The 21733-nt window shown below is 43.5% G+C and overlaps 1 protein-coding gene across 5 annotated transcripts in view; it reads right to left on the reverse strand.

Annotated features, from left to right (window-relative positions):
* The window catches only part of LOC139914154 (plectin), a 118389-nt gene that overhangs the window by 52305 nt on the left and 44351 nt on the right, over positions 1-21733 (reverse strand). For 4 of the 5 annotated variants that reach the window (XM_078287122.1, XM_071902375.2, XM_071902376.2 and 1 more), the window contains exon 1: positions 15238-19094. The exons of the other annotated variant lie outside the window; for it this stretch is intronic. In XM_078287122.1, coding sequence (XP_078143248.1) covers positions 15238-18766 — 3529 coding nt within the window. In that variant the 5' untranslated portion in view covers positions 18767-19094. Of the gene's footprint in view, positions 1-15237; positions 19095-21733 lie in introns of those variants that run through there. 5 annotated transcript variants of the gene reach the window in all.

Below are 21733 nucleotides of genomic sequence, written 5' to 3' on the forward strand. Positions count from 1 at the left end.
ACTACTGGGAATACCTGTCTTTATTACTAGGTATATAGGCTTCCCATTCCCCTTGTGTTCTATTAATACCTCATTATTACATATGGTATTTCCATATGCTATCTTATGCATGACATTTTCCAAAAGCCTGTGTAAATGTGGAAAAAGGGGAACTTGAGAAGTGTTTCTGTGGCAACGTCCCTAAACACACAGTACCCTGTGCAGTAGCAGAGTTACTCCACTCTTACTCATGGCTGTATTTTTAGATGCAGAGATGTTGGAGTCCCCCGTGACTGACCGACTTGACGTGGAAAGGAAAACACCGTCCTCCACCCACCACACGCCTCTCCTCCACCAACAGAGGGCAAGGCAGTGAAATGATTCGACCACTAGATAGAGCCAAAGCACAACCACGCCCTACCGCTCCCCAAGGTGTTACTATAAGGCCTGTGGAAAAGACTCATCTCATTATATGAATTCTGACACCTAGTTTAGAAAGAATACATGGTCTGTTTTAGATAGAAAAACAGCCATAGTATTTCCATAATACATTTTGAAATGACGCTATACAAGTATGACAGCAAAAAAAAAAAAAATATAGGAATTTTATGGGGAAATTACAGTGATACCATAGGAGATAAAAAAAATAAATAAACCAAAAATATGGTTGTAAAACAAAAAAAATAATCATCACTGCTAAACCACGTTCATAATAATGTAATCCTGGTCTATGTGTAAAACATTGCTTACAAAAAAGAACTATACTGCCAGACAAAGGAAAACAGCAGTAACTACTTTTTGTGTGTTTTAAAAGTCAAAGCCATATCCAGGATTTACATTTAATATCAACAAAAATCATACTCATAAATTATACTTAATGATATAAGACCCTCTTGGGTACCAACAATACTTATGTTGGGGCAGGAGATAAAATTTTAAGCTATTTATCGCAGTGCCACTACTCATTCAGTTACTGCTCTTTGTCCATATAGGGCAGTATAGTCATCTACAATTTTAAAGGATACTTTACAAGCATCACAGACAAGCCAGAATTCTCTATAGAAAGATTATAGGAATATTACAGTGATACTATAGTAGACAACAAAAACCCACCAAGTATGTTATGGTTTCTATAAATTCACTACTGTCAGAAACACTTTGAATCCCTATAGGAATATTTACTAGAATATTATAGTGATAGTGAAAAAATCAAACAAGGTATACCACAATCAATTATGCTAAATTATACTGCTGAATAATGAGTGGATTGATGAATAATGACCCATTGCTATCTTAATCACTGTCCCTACAATGAACATTTTTTAGATGATAAAACCTAAATCTATCACTCTCACATGCCTTCACTATCATCTCCACTATCACTCTTTTACGATCTTCACTAGCTTTAAGTCACTTAAAAAAAGATAATGCTACCCTGAGTAGACCATTAACAACCAGCTCATATCTATTGTAGTTACTCATTTACAACTGGGGCACACTATTCAGGTTGGCTTTAAGCTGTATAGCCCCATATACATTTAACAATATCAGCTACAGCTTCTAGCCAATTCACTGGACAGCATCTCTTCTGTTTGACATTAGCCCTACTTTCTTCTTTATCATCTTCAGACACCAACTGTTATAGTTAATTATTGCTGCTCACAGTTTGAATTTAGGAAGGCAAGTCCCATCTTCATTGTATGTGAAACCCCCATAACCTTCTCCCATTATACCAGGGGCTTGCCAAAACCCTTGTGGTAATGTATGAATTGCGTGAGAATTTCTTCACTCTTCTTTTTGATTTGATTTTACTGTATGTATGGCATTTATGAGAAAACTGCTGGAGGAAATTCTCAACGCATCCATCTACAGTACAACTGATGTATGGCCTTGATGTATGAGTCAGTAATTGAACAGCTATGGATGGGTAACATATTTCATATTTATAGGATTCTAAAACAAAATAAAATATTACCGCTGAGACACTTTTACATAACGCAATCCTGCTCAATGCGCTGAAAAGAACTATACAACCATATACTATTCTATAATAAATAATTTATATTTTTTCTAAAATATGTATATATTTAATCTAGAATGGATAACACATTTATTGGATTAATAGAATAAATAAATTAGAGAAAAATAAATGGAATAATAGGAAAAAAAACCATAATAAATAGCATTTAAAAAATCTAGAAGGAAACAAAAAACTACAGGTTGCTACATGAATATTATAGCAATATTATAGTGAGACCATAGATAGATAGATAGATAGATAGATAGATAGGCCTACATAGGTGCAATAAGGTTACTATACACTATTGAATACCATAGACACACTATAGGAATATTATCGTGATTTTTCATACTGCATAACGGTTATATAAAACAACAATAAAACAACGAAGGAAGCACCGTGACAGCTAAAAATGAACTTTGATCTAAAATGTACAAACTGAGGCTCTCTCAGCGTTAGCCTATACTTTGCCAGTGACAGCCGTATGGTTTCTCCGCACCGCCAACTACTAACCAACCAGCTCCTCCCCAACGAGTCCGGTCAGGTCTCCCACTGACTCACCTGCACAACACATTTTACTGTACAGGTATCTGCTCCTCTCTCGTTGGGAGCCCAGCTCGTGCAGGTAATCCTCCCGTTCACGGCTCACACCGAGACGACGAGAGGCTCCGGACAAGAACCACGCCATGATTGTCCCGATGGCAACATACGCAAGCCTTCAAGATCCCCCGGTAGCAGCCTCAACTGTTACAGACATGCTATCGACACACTATACTGTGCCAGCTGGTGAGAAGGGATGAAAAAAAAACTAACGGGAAACACTTTCTAACAGGTGAAAGCGACATGGTTTGCCCTCCCCCGCTCGTTTCAGGAACAAAACGGTTACGCGCGGACAGGTGATCCAACTGTCACCGTTTTCACATCATAGTCTTTATGTTTTCACACGTTTTTTGTTTAACCTTTAATAATGGGACAGTTGACTGAGCATGCTCTTTCCCCAGTACAACCACAGTCTTCTACAGTTAGACATTCAGCAGCTACATTGGAGCAGTTGGCAGGTTCCTCCACAACAGTGGTTGTGGTGGAAGGGGTTACATATTAATTTTCCCCACTTCCATTTTCCCGGCCAGATTCATTATACCTGTTAACTAAATTAGAATTCATAAACTCTTACTCTTTTGGGACCAGTTTACAGCCCAAGTTTAAGTAAATCTAAGCCACTACTAACTGTCTTAGGGTCACCTATTCAACAAACAATCTGACAACAACAACTAGTGTGTTTTTTTAGCCTCTGCACACACAAGCAGTCAAAAAGGTGAGATGTTTGCGAGCCTTGTGGTGTTGTGGTTTATGCGGCTTGTTGTCACACTTCTTAACAGTTTTTATTGCAGCCCTGGAGCAACGCAGGTGGGTATTTTCATATCAGGTTATAATTATTAGCCCTAGATCTCCTCGGGGCTCCCTGGAAACCTGCTGCAATCTGAAAGCTGCATAAAAAAAAACTAAAAAAAAACTTAAAAGCTCACAAAATCAAGCATCACCTCCAAAACAACTGATCCTGTCTAGTCACATACGCTACACTACAGTACTTGGAGGGGGAGTGACATCCTAGAATATGTAATTAGCATAAACAATAAACAAGAAACAGTAAACCCAGGCAGTGTTAATATCAGTTATGATTTGCTGTCTGACCACTGGAGCGGTCTGGTTTGGCCGACACACCCACCTACCGCAGCCAGTCAGCTTTAGGAGGTGAGAATTTATGACAGGCCACAGCTGAACTGATCCTAGGTCACATTTAAAAGGGACAGTGACCTAAATATGCTGTCTTCTCCTCTTACAGGAGACTGACCTCTGCCCCAGGAACGTATAGACAGGTTTCTGATCTCGTCACATCTGATAGGAGCCACAATCTGACCACTCACATAGCAGCAATTTTTGTTTTTTTGTTTTTTTTACGACAAAACATTACTCTTTTTGATCAGTTTCCAACCTCTAAGTAAACCTAAAACTCAAACAAATAAGAAATACAAAATCAAGCCTCGGCAATTGTTCTTACAGTATCATCATGCCATTATTAAGCAACAAGTTGTGAATAGAATACAGGATATCGTCAGGTTTCAGAAAGTCAAATACACTTTTCAAGACCTTGTTAATGCTACCTGGAATTAAATTTGAGTGCATTTCACTATTGGCACCAGTTTGTCAACCAGTCTACCTAGACTGGTTGACAAACTGGTGCCAATAGTGAAATGTGGAACTATTTCACATACAGAGCCAGCAAAGACAAACACCCAACCAACATCCAAAACTGTGCAGAAGTTGCTACAAAGCTCCAAGTGTGGTAACACATTGCTTGATGGTCTTTCTTGTTTTCTGAGGTATCGCAGTAGTATCACATTTTTAGATATTGAACTTAGGATTTGTACTGAAGTCAAAAGTCTAGTATTGTGACACCAGTAACTGAGTGGAACTGACAGACCTCTGTCTCATGAAAACAGTTTTCCTACAATTTTCATATCTGTAACAGAGCTTGACTTTTGTTTCTTTGAGGAAGAAAAATCTGATCTTTTCTATATCCACTTTCTGTATACAATAGCTTCATACAAAGGCTTTAGTCATAAAGCATTGCAGGGGGGTACTTTAACATCTCTAAGTAAACTGTTGATGTCATTGTATACTATGGAGCAAGGGGTACTGAGAAATCCCCTGATGGGGGTCAAGAGGGGTATAAATAAACTCCCTGCACAGGACCGGATGTGTTTCCATGGTCCCAGTGCTACTCATAAATAAATACAGCTCCTAATGACTGGCTTGTACGAGGCCCATGTGGTTCTCTCTCTCACCAGGGTTTGCTCACAATTCCCAGCGGACAAAGAAGAGGATCCAAAGCCCCATTGGTCATCTATGAGCCCCTGAGGCATAAACTCACTGTTTATGTTGAAAGTCTGGCGCTTTCTGTTATGACTAATGTACCAACTGGACCAACAGTTGCAGTCTTAGTGGTGCGGGTGATCTGGATTGTGTCATATGCCCTCATATCTCTGGGGAAAAACACACTCACACACACACTGGTGTACAGAATTTGATTGCTGCCCTCCCTCGCTGGATGCCGTCCGCAGCCTCCAGAGTAGGAGTTGTGGTTGTTTCCAGGAAGCAGACTGGCTTTTCCACAGACCAGGCCCAAGCCAGAGCCAAGCTCAACCACTTATCTACACCGGCCCACACAGCACTGTGAGCCTCTGCCTTCCTCTGTGAGACAACTGAGAGTGATTGTTGGGAGTTGGCAGCGTGTGTGGTCAAATGGTAGCAATGGCCCATAGCATGTCAAACTGGAAGTTGCGCTTTGCTGGCAATGTATAAATGACTTGACACATTCCCTACTCTCAGCTCCCCCTGTAAGAGAGATGGGGTGTGATCTTACTTTAGCTGACAGCCACCTGTTCAACTTGTTGTGCCTGACAATACTGGCTAGGAAGATTCTTTACTGACCAATTATGCAAAGCAATCAAACGTCCCATTAACAGCCTGGGGAAATCCCAGCCTTTCATAGTCCCCTTCCCCCAACATGCATCTACAAGTCACATATAGTCATGTAGCAACTGAACTGACAAGCATAAGAGTTGACTTGAAAATCTGCTATATCCAGCTGGACCCCTGGGGGTGACATGCCAGGTTTGGCTGCCTGAGAAAGGGAAAACAAACACAGATGAAAAGGTCAAAGTTCAGCGACAGACTGCCGAGTGAAGCGCCTTGTGTGCGACAGAGGAAGTGTTTACGGTTTAACTCGGCCACGCCCCTTTCCTCATGGCCTTTCAACTGACCCCGGGGTTAAAGGAGAGTGTTGGTGTCCATGTTCCCACCTCCGCTCTCACAGCACAGTAAAGCAATTGCAGTCCGAAGTAGATGAAATCCCTACGGTGCGATCACTGCTCTCGTTGCTGTAACAAGTGACAGCTCTAGCTGAGGAGCTAGTGAGTGGATGGAGAAAGAGGCTGTCATCATCATGCAGAACGGATGGATGCCAGTGAAAGGGGACAGCTGAGACCAGATAGCCTGGTTTGAAGAGCATAAATCACTGGGGATAGCAGCAACATTTAACACCTGAGTGACTCTGACAATTTAACATTACCAGACAGAACATCATAGATTCTGTTAAAATATCAAGGTTGGGTGGAAACACCTTACTGAGTACCAAGGGTTGAATTTCAGGAATAATGGCAGAAAAGTTGAATTTGTCTGGGTGGTATTCTGACTATTTTGATTTTATTGAGCAAAAGGATGACAATAGCATTGGACATCAACGCTGTTTGGTTTCCTGATAATTCACAGGAGAGGTATTTGAGTTATCCCCATTTCTGAAGCTAAGGGATACAATTGCCAATATTGGGGGTGCAACGGAAAAATAATGGAAGATAGTGTAACAAATTTCTGCTGTCAGTGAGTGAGTATATTTTTCGAGTAACGAGCCAGTTTGCAACTGTTTGCAAACGAAGCTAAATTATAAGCCAATGAGATCAAAGAGCTTATTGTTTTATCTGCGCCATTAGAGGAGCACAGTCTGTTTCATGTGGGTGCTTTGTGTATCACAGATTTCCAGGCCAAAACCTAGATGAAGACATCAAAGCGTTGCTGTTGAACGGACAAGATCACCTGTGGATTCATCTCTTTTGTAAGGCTGTCTGTCAGTTAAAGGTGCGGCTGGTATGGGGACTGGAACTGCCTCCAAGCTGACAGGTGCACTAAACCAACTAGAGAACCTAGACACCCTCCGACAAGAGCACACCACACACGCACACACACACACACACGCACACAGAGACTTTTGAGAAACAACCAAACGTGACGAGGCAGGTTTGGGAGGGAACTTACATAGGCATTGTCAAACAGCGCTCAACAGCCCGTCTGCAGTACAACAAAAGAGATTGGCCAGAGGGTTAGGTGGGTGAGGGTGGAACCTGGACCGGACAGGCTCTGTCAGACTGTCACTCTCAGGTCACACGAACGGCTGCAACACGAGCCAAAGCGACGGCCTCCCACGCTGTCTGGGTGTAATGAGGGCTAATCCCTTTGCAGCTGCAGTAAGGGCAGCCACTTCAATCAGCAGCATGGCAGCGCGGCATTGGCACGGAAAGACCCGGTGGCACCTTCAACCGCTCACGTCTCAATGGAGCATGGCTGACGGATTTCAAGGTTACAGGGGGCAGTTATGAACGTGACTAATGCACAGGGTAAACATGCCACACATGAAGCTGTGTGTGCATGTAGAGTGAATAATAGGAACCTGTTTAGCACATCAATGAAAAAAAAATATGATATGTAGTAGGTAATAAGTAATAATGAGACTAATAAACAATCAAATAAGCAAACAAACAAATAAATAAATACATTACTTGTTATAAATGTAATTGATTTAATTTAAATCTTTTTTTTTACATAAATACAGAAGAGAAAATACACTGATTTAATTAAGCAAAGGTAACCTTCACCACCTATAAGCATCACTACCAAACCAGGCCCATGTAGAGTATTAGAGCCAAAATCAAGACCAGCACTTACAGGGTTAAACTCCAACATAGTAAGACAGAAAGACAGAGAGAGACAGACAGACAGACAGAGAAAGAGAGAGAGAGGGAGAGAGAGAGAAAGAGAGAGAGAGGGAGAGAGAGAGAAAGAGAGAGAGAGAGAGAGAGAGAGAGAGAGAGAGAGAGATAAGCAAACAGTTCTGCAGCACCCAGCTACTCTGCTCTGTGACTTTGACTCCCTCATTGCCTCTCCTTGCAGATTTAACCTTTTATTAAAACCACTTTTCTTTTCGTCTTTTGCATCCTGCAGCTCTCTTACCTTGCCTCTTGCGTTTTCTCAAGTGCCAGAATGTGATCAGGGTGACTATGTGCCCCAAAACCACCAGGGCGGGGAGCGTGGGTCCTGGGGGACTGGCCGGCATTAGTTAGAACCTAGAGATAAGCTAGGGGAAAAGCTTTGGCAGCGGTGACAGGTGGACCAGCATTGGGGGCTGAAAGGGGTGCGGGACGGCATGGGCGTGGCAGGGGCAACGGAGGGGGGCGGAGGGGTGGACTGGGACTTCTTTAAAAAAGGACGTCCCGTTCAGGTCTTCAGAATCCCCACTGTTTCCCCCACCCTGAAGCTATTTACTGGAATCTTTTTCTAGTCTGGTTCTCCTGATTCTTCACCCCGCCGATTCAGCTCAGCTGTTTCTAGTCCTTAATGCCTGTATTCGACTGAATTGACTAATGTATTTTCTATCTGCTTTGCATGATAAAAAGTTAGTGTTTACAGTACACAGTAATCACTATTGAAAGGGTTTGTCAAACTACACAATATCTAGACACATTTTTAGAACAGCAAGTAATCATTTGAATATTTTTCGAAAGCCCAATTTAGTTTTTCCACTACACATCTCTCAGCCTCAACAGTTTAACCTCGATTAAGCAGGACAAAAGAGCATTGTATAGTATAGTATTTTTACCATTTATTGGATGTACTTGTCTGATGCATTCCATCTTGTTGCAACTGCTACTTAATGTTATCACTCAGCATAGGCCTGTTATCTGAATTCCTGGCCTACTATGAGTAATTTCTTAGGAATAAAGCCAAGCCCAAGAGCAATGATAGGCATTAGTAGCCCAAAACAAGTCCTAGCAGCTTTTTTTCATCCTATGTTGAAAGGTCTCTAAGATTACAACATCTGAACGTATTGCTACTGAATGTCTTGGAGCAGCAAATGATAACTTCTGATACATACTGTATGCATTACAGTACGATACATATAATACACACAACTAGATAGCCGACATGTCACTCAGAAAGGCCATAAAAACTGCAACTACAGAAAGTCCTGTCCTCATTTTCTACATAACAATAACAAGCATGGTTTCACAGATGCATTGGGCTTGTGCTAGACAATAACAGGTGGTCGTCGTTTTACAGCGATCTGAAATAGCCCAGACAGACGCAGGGGGCTATCACACACACACACACATACACACAAACTGAGAGGCTGTTTTGGAGTAAAACAGTCTTTCCTCAAGTCACCCCTGCTTGTTGATGCACATGTCTATCAGATGTCAGACTGACAGGAAAGACACTTCTTAAAGGTAGCGGGGGAGTGAGTGGGCACTCCCACCCCGTTCCCGACCTTACAGCATTAAATAAAGGAATACATAAAAGGCAGCCAACATGATTCGTAACTCAAGTCAGTCACAATGTGAACAAGGTTTAAATATGGAATGGAGTCTGTGCTCTAGTAGCTCAAGGTTGCGGTTCGGTGAATGTAAGTGTGTGTACATGCGTGTGTGTGTGTGGGTGTCCTGTTAGTGTGTGTATGCGCAACGCTCGGGAACACAGCAAGATTTCACACAGTGCATTTGCCAAAAACACACAGACAGCCGGAAGCCAGAGAAGCAGACAAACACAGACAGACACAGACACGCTACAGCAACTCCACTCTGTCGACCTACCAGGTATGATCTTCATCTAAGAGACGGGACGAAGAGGAAGGCGAGGATAAAGAGAAAGAGAGCTGGAAAGAGGGGGAATGACGGGGAAACAAGAGGGTCCTGTTTGTTTGCTCTCAGCTGCCTTGTTTCTCCCCCGTCTTTAATTTTGACAGCCTGTGCCTGCTGCTCGGATTCGTCAGCCTGCTGTCCGGTGGCCGGGGGAGGAGGGGGGACACGCCAAGCCCGGGGAAGGGGGCAGGGGCAAGGGGCTGCGAGGGCTGAGAGGGGTGGGTGACCAGGGGGGAGAGGGCTGGAGCTGACTGAGGGTTATAAATATCCACCAGAGCCAGATGATCACTGTGTCACAGTTAGAAACTGATGGAAGCACTCTGGCGGGCCACTTGGCTACACTCGCCCCCTAGAGATGCCCCTGCAAACACAGGCAGACTCTCTCTCTCTCTCTCTCTCTCTCTCTCTCTCTCTCTCTCTCTCTCTCTCTCTCTCTCTCTCTCTCTCTCTCTCTCTCTCTCTCTCTCTCTCTCTCTCTCTCTCTCTCTCTCTCTCTCTCTCTCTCTCTCTCTCTCTCTCTCATCATGGTGATGGTGGGTTTATTCTGTGAGATTAAGTCACAGGTCTCAGCCTGGCCTGGAAACAGATCTCATCCATCTGAGAACCCTCTGTAGACGTAAACCATGATTAACATAATAGCCAGAGCCAACATTTGGACCTAATACTGTCAGCACATACTGGACTCATCACCCAACTCTATTACTGCAGAATGAGCATTGACATACAGTACATAGCTTACTCATTTATGAGACAGAACGCATCCCTTCGATCCCTCTCCTTAGCTCTTATTCTACTTCTCTTGCAGGAATGTTTTAAGGTCACTTAGGCGCTGACCTTTGCATTCTTTACTTTTAGTTGCTTTCAATTTGTGGTGATCTAGGAATTGAAGCTTAATCTATTGTTGCACTGATTGTATATCGCTTTGGAGAAGAGTGTCAGCTAAACGCCTGACATGTAATCTGTAAATGAGATGGGGAAAATTGGATATGGTAAAAAAATAGCAACGGAGCAAGGAAAACAGAACTCAGAACATCTACAAAATCCAATTTATTGTACCTTGGCGGTCTTGGCGGCACACAGAACAAAATGCCAAATTTAACTGCCTAGATGCCAGTGGCCGCACTTAACACAGGTTTTAGTGAGCGATAGATTGCTGGAGAGTTTAGCATGGCCGAAGCTCCAGGACTCCCTTAATGCTGATCCTCTATTGCTTTTGGGAGCCAAGCAATGCACAACATTCTCTAAATATAGTACATTTTAAAGTATGCATTTGCCATTGTGAATTGCAGTGTTGACAACAGGTTCCATTTGGCAGTAATGTTAAAAGTGATTCCACTCAGTGTCTGGAGAGTAGCAGTTGGGATTTTCTTCTCATATGAAATGTGGGACACTATAGATGGAAGCCCTGTGTGAAATGAAGGTGGCTATACTGTGACACCATGCGGGGGCTTTTGAGAGGTTCACAGAGACATCCTCCATTGACATGCCTGAGCCCCCATGCACACATCTTTCATGTTGGGACGCAGAGCCAAATGGTATTCCAAACCTGTGGCCCGAGCAAAATGCCTCTGGGCTCAGTTATGCACCAGAAACCTAATATATGCCTCTATCATGGGACTCAGATTCTGTAAATCCTGTTCTATTCCAGTTAATAATCGATCTTGACCAAACAGGCGGTGAGGTGTGTCTTGAGAAAATATACAGCAAGGGTGGGTCATCAAAGGCCAAACACTTGGGTGAACTTTGAAATGAGGCTAAACACACCCTACAGAATCTTTAACATCTGTGGAGGCTAAGCCGGCGGGAGGAGTTGTGTGTGTATGGGTGTGTGTGTTTGTGTACTGTGTGTGTGTGTGATTCCAGTTAGGCTTACAAAGCTAAATACTCCTCTTCCAGCCCTCCCCTAAAACTGAAGTAGTGTATAAGTCAACCCCTATAATCACAAAGCCTCTATGGCGTGTTGACAAAGGACTAACAGTCAACATGTACCATGGGAAATGACTAACATCATAACCATCTTGGCCAAATCCTCAATATATTCCACATGTTATCAATCTGTCTGTTCCAGGCGTTTAGCCTGCAGAGAATTAACTGTTATATAGCAACAGTAGATCTCCCATTCTCTGGTACTGCCCAGGCTGCACTCATTAAGCTGCATTAGACTGCCATTAAATTTGATTCCAGCAACTTTTTTTCCTTTGTTCAGGCCAACATGGCAGTTCAAACTGGCAACCAACACTGCTATGTTAGAAGATCACACACAACTGGCTCACAGGAGAGGATTATGTTTTGGCTGCTTATTACAGTGATTGTTGTACACAGTACAGTATTTGCTTCATCCTACCCAGCAAGCATTTGATGGATGGGAACATGCAGGAGGAGGCCAAGTTCAACATCAACCCAAACAAGCACAACATTTTCACAATCTAATATTATGGCACAGTGAAACAGCTTTGGAAACAGTTTTGAACTCATATCAGAAAGATATTTAGCTCATGGTTTCATAAAGCGATGCAGGTAGCAGCTATGAACGGCCACGGATGTCATCTCAGGTTTCATTTTGGTGCTATATTTACACAAGTTTTCAATGTTGGTGCAGGCCGTCATATCTATCTACATCTATTCAACGTCAAAATATTTGCCGAATATGCTTGTGTCGCAATTTCAATGTGGACTGATATGTTCTCCCTCTCATGATGAGTCAATAAAATATTAGAAGTGATTTCACAGGTAGAGTCAGCAGTAAAAGATAGGGCCTGGCAGCTAAGGTCATTAACTTTGTTTTGAGCAAAACAGAAGCAGTGGCCAGTTTACCAGCCACACGCAGCAGCAGCAGCAGCAGATCCAACTGTAGCTGCCAAGCCACAACACAGGCTATTGATAGATAGCATGAGTCTGAACACTCTTCAGTCCCCTGCTCTTTTTTTCACAGAAAGGTCAGGCTCATAATTTAGTCCCTCAGATTTGAGACTGGTCCTGGGTGAGTCACGCACGACACTAAAATCATGTGCCATTATAATGAAAGGGACTGAGCTGGAGCATACTGTAGCTGTTCATTTGATGAATTACACAAATATGCACTGGACATGTTTCAGAGATGGAAACACAGAGTAACTCAATGGGATGTCTGGGATATGACTTGGTCTAATTGCCCCTGGTGCCATGTGTGGGTAGATGGCATGTCCATTTCTAACAAAAAACGAAATACTTGCTGTACAGCTTTTTTTAAGCGTGTACAAAACCCTCCATTCAACAGTAATCACAAATGTTGCACACAAGGGTTAAGTCTTTGATTTTGTGTTAAGTTGCAATCTAAAGCAGCTTTGGAAACAACATTTCTGAGGCACAAGTCAGGGTTGTCAATTTGCCAAAAATACCTTCCCTCTTCCTGATTTCCACATAACTATTACTGGTTGATGCCTCAGAGACACAGAGATTGCAGTGAGACAAAAGTAGACATACCATACTGAAGCTCTATCCCAGGGTGTGACTGATTCTGGTGACAGCTATTTAATTAGCCAGCATACCAAGAATACCCCGCTGTCTGAACTAAAAGAGTTATCTCTATTAACCACTGCCATATCCAACATTAGTGATCTGATTTGTGTTAAAATCAGCTGGAAATCTGGATGTTAAAATGACTGGCAAAAGTGCACAATCCAGCTACTGCAAAGTGGGATCACCAAAACAAAAAGCGGGGATAGGATTTGTTCACCATATGAAGTGAAACACATATCAGCTGGAGTTTTATCCAAACACCTCTGGCTAAGTATTTGAAGCAGTTGGTCTGTGTTACAGATGGCTGTGGGATGACAATGGCTGTTGATGGACAGTAGATGTCAGCAGTGGGTTAGCAAACACTGTGGTCATCTGTTAGTATGGCACTGCTGTGTCCATGTGGGGTCAGATCCTTATCACAACTTCACTCATCAGATATCAACTTCACCATAAAAAAACCCATTAAATCTTAACAGATGCTCACATTTACAAATATCAATGCTGAACAGTTTTTATAGATTTTGAATAAGTAGGAATACTTTTAAATCAAGTATACACAACAACATTTTGCCAATGATGAGTTGCAAATGTTGTTTATGTGTGATTCGTAAATTTACTTTGTATCTAACTTCAAAATGGAATTATTTTCCCAATGACTAACACAGATTATAAGAAATAGGATGCTAATTGGATCCAGATCTGCTGAAGCGTCACGTGTGGAACCAAACAAACACACCCATAGAGCTATGAGCAAGCTATTCCAACTTCCTGAATCTTTCTCCGTCTGTCGCTCACACCCACAACAGACAACGCCCATGTGAAGTCTCTCTACAGAAATACAAATGACAGTCCAAATAATGACACATGTAACACATTTCACATGTGAAAGTTGTGTAATATCAGACATTCTCCAAAAACTCCAGTAACATGAGAGTGATTCAGGATCATGATTTGATATTAGCAGTGTATCATGACAGAAGAGGAACAATTTTCAACTTTCACTTCAGCACAGCCGACCAACACATGAGAATGTGTTGGCAACATTTTCTGGGCTTTCTGGAACTTTTTTTTTCCCAAATCCAGGGGAGAGAAGGGAAGCACGCAGCCATGTTAACATAATATATTTTCTACATAACTCCCATATCCTAAGCATAACATTACATAATCATGTGAGGGGCATGCAGCCCTTATGCTTATCACACAAGATGGGGCGAGGGGAGGACCAGGAACACAACCACAGAACATAAGACAGTGCCAAGAACAGTTTTACTGGAGCAAAGAGGAGAAAGGCTCCCAAAAGCACCACACCCCCTTCTCTCATTCATTCTGGCTTTAACTCTATCACGCAGGCCTATCTCTGCAGGGACCAGGCGAGGCTGAAGCTCTGCATACCGCCCCACCTTGTTGGAATGACTGCAGGTCTGTATCATCTCAACTTTCGAAAACACAGAGATGGCCCCAGAGATTACTGTTGTGACTGAGACCGTGTGCATAGTTCAGTTTATTACGCCACAGAACTGGAATTTCCTCCCAAAAGTGGGGTTGTAGTGCCACTAATGCATGTTAAAATGCTGAGGGGGAATACTTACAGATAAGTGTCAACATGTTTTACTTAGTACCTATGCTGCAGCATGTTCCTATTTTGTGAATAACTCTCAATTTTCACCTGTGGTTATCTGTGGAAGAGGGATCTATATCCTAATGCCTGCATGGTGTGAAAATTGTGTCTCAAATCTACAATAGGGTGTGTTATTACAGTGTTGCCAACACTGCATCTATTTTAACACATAGATAATTAAATCACAGCCACATCTCAATAGGGTTCTTAGTTGTTTATCATCTCACTGAAACTATTTCCAAAGAGAGACTGTCGCTAGCCCACATCAAACAATAGATGCACTCTACCATAAGGCCAGGCTCTGTAATATGTAACTTCAAGCTACTATAACCTGTAATCAAATCGTCCCAAATAATAGTTTGAAAAAGAAGTCACAGAGAGACAATTACAGTATGAGAATGTCCTTCAGAGTATAAAACACTATAAGCATGTGATACTGTGGAAGAGTAACTATAGAGCCATCATCAAATCTCCTATATCAGACCTCCCACACTTCAAAGAAGGGTGGAAACCCAGGTAACAGCAATTACATCACATGCACAGAGAACAGGACAGAGCAGGAAGTAGGTTAATTGGCACGCTCTCAAACAAACCTTCTACGAAGTTAGGCCATGTCTTCTCCTCTGGTTCCCCTAGTGAATGGTCCCAGTCCTCCTCAGGTGAGGCTCCCTGCACGGTGGCAGGCGGAGCCCCCGACAAGAGCGCCCGCTCGATGGCCAGCTCCTCCAGGACATCCAGGTCCAGCTCCTCTCCTTCCTCCTCAGGTTGTACAGTTGCAGGAGGTGACTGTCCCCCATCTGTCTGAGGACTGGCAACCTGCTTCACCTCAATTATCTCTTCCACCACTACAATCTTCCTCCTCATGGCTGCCTCGTCTGATTCAGGGCTTACAGATTGACAGGTGTCCCCCTGGTGAGGCTGGGCAGGCTGGGCAGATGCAGGTGTGGCAGTGACAGTGGGTGTGTCCTCCTCTAAGTCCTTCTTCTCTCCCTCTTGCGCTGAGGCCTTGGGAACAGAGAGCCTCTTCTCTGTGCTGCGCTCTGCTGCCTGAGTGGCCGACTGTTGTGCAATTCTGGGAGGCTCCCCTTGCTCGACGAGGGGGCTGGCCTGTGCCTCGGCTCCAGCTGCCTCTGCTGTTACTGCTGGTGCTGCTGACGCTAATTCTCCGGCTGCGGGTGCTTCCCTCGCAGAGGAGGATGTTTTTGGTTTCAGGACCTCCCGCTTGATTTTTTCTGCAAAGAGCAGTGTTGGCTCCACCTCCCCTTTGTCTGCTGGGGCCTCAGTGAGCACAGCTGCTGCCTGTCTGATTTCCTCACTGCACATTCTTTCAGCAGTCATCTTTGGAGAGTCATTCGTTTTTGCGAGTTCAGAGGCCATGACAGGGCTGTCTTTAACGGTGGCCTTAGGCAGTGATGTAACCTCAGTGGATGATAACGGCTCTGCTTCAGGTGAAAACACAGGCTTTGTGTTTATGGTCTCTGAGACTGGGGTCTGTGCCTGCTTTTTCCCTTTCCCTTTCTTCTTAGCCTTTGAAGATTCCTCCACAGCTTTGCTTATGTTTACTGGGGCTTTTGCCTTGGTCTCAATTGTAGGTTTCTGAGATTCTGATAGTAGTGCACAGCTTTTCTCTGCAGGTTTGAAGCTTTCTTGTATAAGCTCCACATTGGTTGTTTTCTGCACCATCACTGTTTCCACTTTAGTGACAGTAATTACCTCCGTCTCAGATTTCACTGCCTCCGCGTGGGTCATTGAGGTCAACTTAGTGTTCAACCCATCCGTGGAGCATAATGGTCCCTGTGTGATTTTGCTGACACTGGTTTCCTCAACCCTCTCTTTTACTTGTGCATTATCTGGAAGCTCCACTGGGGGCACCGCAGGGAGCTGATCTAATGGTAGTGATGCTGGTTTAGAAATGATCTGGTCCTCAACTTGTTTAGGGACTTCCAGTTTTAGCTCCCTATCAACAGCTTTTTTAGGCTCAGCCTTCTTTTTTTGGACAGGTGTTGGTCCCTCAGGCTTTATGGTGGTAGATAAGGTTGATGGTTCTGAGGTAATTACTGGTGTGGCTTGGGGGGTATCCTCTGCCACCTCCTCAGGGGACTTGTCTTTAGAGGGCTTTTCCAGAGTCAGCTTTGTGTCAGGTGGTTCCTCAGCATTGATAGTCTTAACTATCTCACCTGGAGATTTCTTTTTCTTCTTTTTTGATTTAGAGCTTCCTTCAACCACTGGTTTGGTTTCAATAACCACTTCTGTGGAGACAAAACTATCATTGAGCTGAGGAGCAGAAGAGTCCATTTGTGCTAACTTGGGGCCCTGTACTGAGGGTTTAGGAGACTCCCCAGACACTAATATTTCTCCTGCTTTCTTGAAATGTGGAATAATCTTTTCATCTGTTATCTTCTGTTCTGTGATCATCTTTATCTCTGTAGTTTCCTCCTTGTCCGCTTTTGCATCTTCAGCACTGGCCATTGGTGCTGAGACAGTCATTGTAGTGATGGCAGTTTCAACTTCAAGTATGGGGGACGCCTCAGTGATGGTCACTGTAGTAGCTTTCAGGGGCACTTCATCAGTTTTAAGCTTTGCTAAGGGATTAATTCCTCCAATTTTAGTATCAATGGGCTCCTGAGTCACTTTAACTTCAAAGGTCTTCTTGACTGCATCAGTAGACAATACTGGCTTGCTGGTGGTACTGGCAGGTGGGAGTTTGGTGGTCTCCTGAGTGACAGTCACTTTGGCAGTTTTCTTAGCCTTTTCATGATCTATTTTCGATTCAATTGGGACCTTCGCTTCTGCAGCTTTAATTGATTCCTCAATCACCTTTACTTCCTTGACCTTGTCATCCTTGACCTCTTCAGTAAGAGTTCTTGTGATAACAGGCTTGTTGGTGGCAATGTCAGTAAGGAGTTTGGGAGTTTCCTGAGCAGCAGCTTTTGCAGTAACTTTCTGAGGCTTCTCAATTGCAATTCCAACAGGGGGGGTTCTGGGGGGCTCTATGGCAGCAGGCTTTGTTGTAAATTTCTGGGGCTTCTCTTCAACAATTGCAGTTTCAGCTGGAGCCGTGACTTCTGCAGCTTTAATTGGTTCCTCAATTACCTTTTTCACCTTAGTCTTCTCTTCTTTGACCACTGTAGTGGGGGGTGTTGAAATAACCAATTTGCTGGTGACCATTTCACCAGGCTTCATCGAAGCCTCTTCTTCATCTTTCTTGGGCTTTTCTTTATTTGTTTTGATAGAAGAGGATTCAGCTGAAATCTTTGATGTTGCAGCACCTGTAGCCACAGCCACAGCAGTCGCTGTTAGTGCTGCTTTGGAAGGCAGTGATTTCAAAGTGCTCTGTGAAACTTCCTGGTTCAAAGCTGCTTTCTGAACCTGGACCATCTGAGCCTTCTCCCTCTGGACTTCAGAATCTCCTTTCTCCTGTGATGTTATCACTGGCTTGTTGCTGCTGACATCAGGATGCTGATGAGTGACAGGTGCCATAAAGACTCTTTTCGCCTGGGTCTCCTCCATTATCATTGCTTCACTGCTGAAGCCCCTCCCCTTCCTGAGTGGCTGAGGTTGGTCCTCCAATTCCCATGATGCTTTTGGTTTGACTGGCTCAGCAGCCAATGGACGACCCCTGAACCTGGGGGTCCTATCAGAGTAGCACTCCTCTTTTCCAGCGCCCATCCTCTTATGGCGGTAGCCTTGACGCTCGGCCAGTGCCTCTTGGCTCTCTGCCCCAGCTCTGCCTCCTGGCTTGGGAACATAAGATGTAGGGCCTTCAACAGATTGGACCCGTGCGGCCCGGTGGGCAATGGCCAGGGTGGCAGCTGGTCTCCTAACCCTCTGCAAGGAGGCAGGGACGATCTCAGGGGGCAGGCGGAGGTAGTCACGCAGGTAAACAATGCCGTCATTGGTGAGGTACCAGTAGAAATGTCTCCAGGCGAATGTCTCCTTCACATAGCCTCTGGACTTGAGGGAGCCCATGGCTCGGATGACTTGCAGGTTGCCAACACCAGGTATCTCAGGGTGCTTGGTCTGAGGCCTCTTGTCCTTCTTGGCCACCATTACCCCATCTCGAAATAGGAGCTCATAGATGGCCCTCAGGTCCCTGAGGGGCATCACCATTCCAGCAACCATTGTGCCTTATGTCAGTGTATTTCTCTCAAAGGATGAGTAACAGTTAAACTAAAATGCACAACACTCAAGGAAGACAAGTTAAATGACCTCACTCCTTGATCTGTGAAAGGATCCAGTGGCAAAACCGGCTGCCACGTGCTTCTCAATTCAATTAGAAAAAAAATGTATGAATAAATCCTTTGATTCTTTCTTCTTTCTTTCTCCTCCTCAGGTTCTTGTTGTTCCTTTGATTATTGTGAAGAAAAAGATAACTCCTCACTGAAAACTGTCCAAAACAAAGTCGAGAGAGTGCTGCTCCCCCCTATAGTAAGCCAGGCTGGGAAGTGAACAGACTCCGTTCTGCCGAGACGGCAATGACAGAATGGAAGAGAGAGAGCGTGTGTGTATGTGAGTGAGTGAGAGAGTGAGAGAGAGAGAGAGAGGCACACTTCTCTGCCCAGCTCCTCCTACCTTCTCTCTCTAATTCTAGGAAAAGTTGGCATGGAAAAAAAAAATCACTAAACTAAACTGAACGGCAGCAAGAAGGAAAAGAAAAACATTTTAAAGTGCCTATGCAATAAAATGACTGAGAGAACGAAAGCGAAGTCAAATGAATGGAGCAACACACCTACGAAGTGTGTCTGAGCACATGTTCTGTAGCTCTGTGACTTTTACGGAGACGCCCACCCACACGAGAGCGCACGCCTTCACACATACACACACATACTCATGAATAAACACTATGGCTGAATGACACACACCCATGGTGTGTCACACACACCAACCTAAGGAGTAGGCTGTTCTAAAGAGAGATTAGTGATAGGAGAGAGAGACACCCATTTGGCATGGATCTATCCTAGCCTGGAGAGACACGCTGGGTGTCCATGTAGGCTATCAACATCGTACTGTCGAGTTTACATTTTTCCGGTATCACAGAACAACTTCTACCCTATAGACAGAGCTGGGTTTTCAGATCACATGTCTCTCAGTCTTTGAATGTGTAAAATATAGGCTAGTGTGGCATTTAAAGAAAAACATATATGAAGTGGCATAAGTGTATTATTGTCTAAATATATAAAGACATTTTACAAAACTTTTTCTGTCAGAAGGATATGAAAAGACATAATTATTATGACAGTGTAACTCAAACACCTGCAGTTTGACGCTAGCAATGTAGAATTCATCTAACAATAGAACCAACATTAAGTTCAAGCCTATTCATATCTGTGTTTGTTTGGAGGGTCACCAAGCCACCGCCAGGTGGAGGAAACTAAACTAGACTGACCAATGTTTCCCATTGTGGCTCATTAAAGTGATGCAACAAGCTGTAAGAAGCCCTAAAGTTGTGTCCCTCTGCTTCAGACAGCTAACATTAGGGCTTCATGCCTCGATCTCTGTGAACCTAGAATCTCTCTCACACAACTATATAAAGGACTGTGCATTATAGCTAACCTTTTCAGCACTGCCAGGAACATGATATCAGATTTCTATCCCTAGGTCTCTTCTCTCTTTTCTGTACATCTGTCTCCCTCTCGTCTCTGTGTGTCAGTGAGAGTGTCCTGCCATGGCCGGCGTCTGACAGCCACATGGGAAGGAAGACTGACCAGTGTAGACTATATACAATTAGATTATTTCATGTAAGCAAAATTATATTCTGAACAGAATAAAGGGTGCTGGAAGTCAGTGATTTAGTTGCGGAACTACAGTGGCTGTGAATGGGCAGCAATGAGACGATGCCTTCTCCCCCCAGTTTGAAACCACATACCATTACACAACCAAACAGTGCTGGAAAACTGTTTTTTATTTTATTTGCCATGGCAACAGTCATATGAAGTGAGCCAGTTCTAAGTAAGACAAATATCCTCTTTCAGAGTTACGTTGGAGCAGCAGGCCATAAATATGTCGTCCTGGACAGCTGGACTACACTGTCACTTCTCAGACAGCTGTCTGAGAAGATCTGAACTAAACTACACAATCCATTAGCACACTGTCACGCTTTCATCAGCAATCAGGTAACCCGAAATAATCAGAGGGCAAAATTATAGTCTTTATATATGTGCTTTAAACCACAGACAGCCCATTAAATATAACTGCATACAATTAAAACCAAGGCATTCATTTTAGAGTTGCATAATGCAGCAATAATGGTCAATCTTTTACACTGTTATAAACTGTGTTTTATGCATCAACTAGCAAGGCTTGTGTGAAAAAAATCCCTGCTGTAGGAAAACAGAAGACAGAAAGACTGTGCACTCTGCAATGCTGCTATAAACTTCACTAATGCCTTTACTACTGCTGTTAGAACAATTCCTTTCTCACGACAGTTCTTTGACTCTGACATCCAACTTGTTAGATTAGAAGGTGAGGCCTCAGGGCTAATAGTCGTTACTCCACCTATAGCAGATGTGCTCTGCAAAGTCCCACATGAAATAATATGATCTCCAGTCTTGCACATAAATAAAGTTAATGATTCAGTCTGTAGGCTGGGAGCGGCTGTCATACCTGCAGCACCTTTCACAAGAGTCCCGCCACTACTAACAATAGAGGCAGAGGAATTCTCAGGCTCTTTGTACGAGGAAGACATTCCTCAGTATTACGAAACAAATGTTTTATCTTTGGCATGCTGCAATTTGCCTGATCACAGAACATAGGAGGTGGTAGCACTAGTGTGTGCTGGCATTTGTGCGTGTGTGTGTGTGTGTGTGTGTGTGTGTGCGTTACCTTACAAGTGCACTTGGGTTCATGTATATGTGTTTAAGTCTGTATGAGTTGGTATTAAGCATTTTTATGACTCAAATAATTTGCCTGTTTTAGAGGAGACTGAACTTCAATTTGCTAGAAGGTTATACAAAACAAAGGATTTAATGAAACTGGATAAACTGTCATGCAAATAAACTGCAAACGAAGCCGCGAAGCAACCATTTGTAAAAATCTAAGCCTGGTGCCGTCTCATTAGGGGTAATCTGCATCACCATACACGGTGACTTG

The sequence above is a fragment of the Centroberyx gerrardi genome, chromosome 12 (assembly GCF_048128805.1).
Source record: "Centroberyx gerrardi isolate f3 chromosome 12, fCenGer3.hap1.cur.20231027, whole genome shotgun sequence".
In the NCBI taxonomy this organism is placed as follows: Eukaryota; Metazoa; Chordata; class Actinopteri; order Beryciformes; family Berycidae; genus Centroberyx; species Centroberyx gerrardi.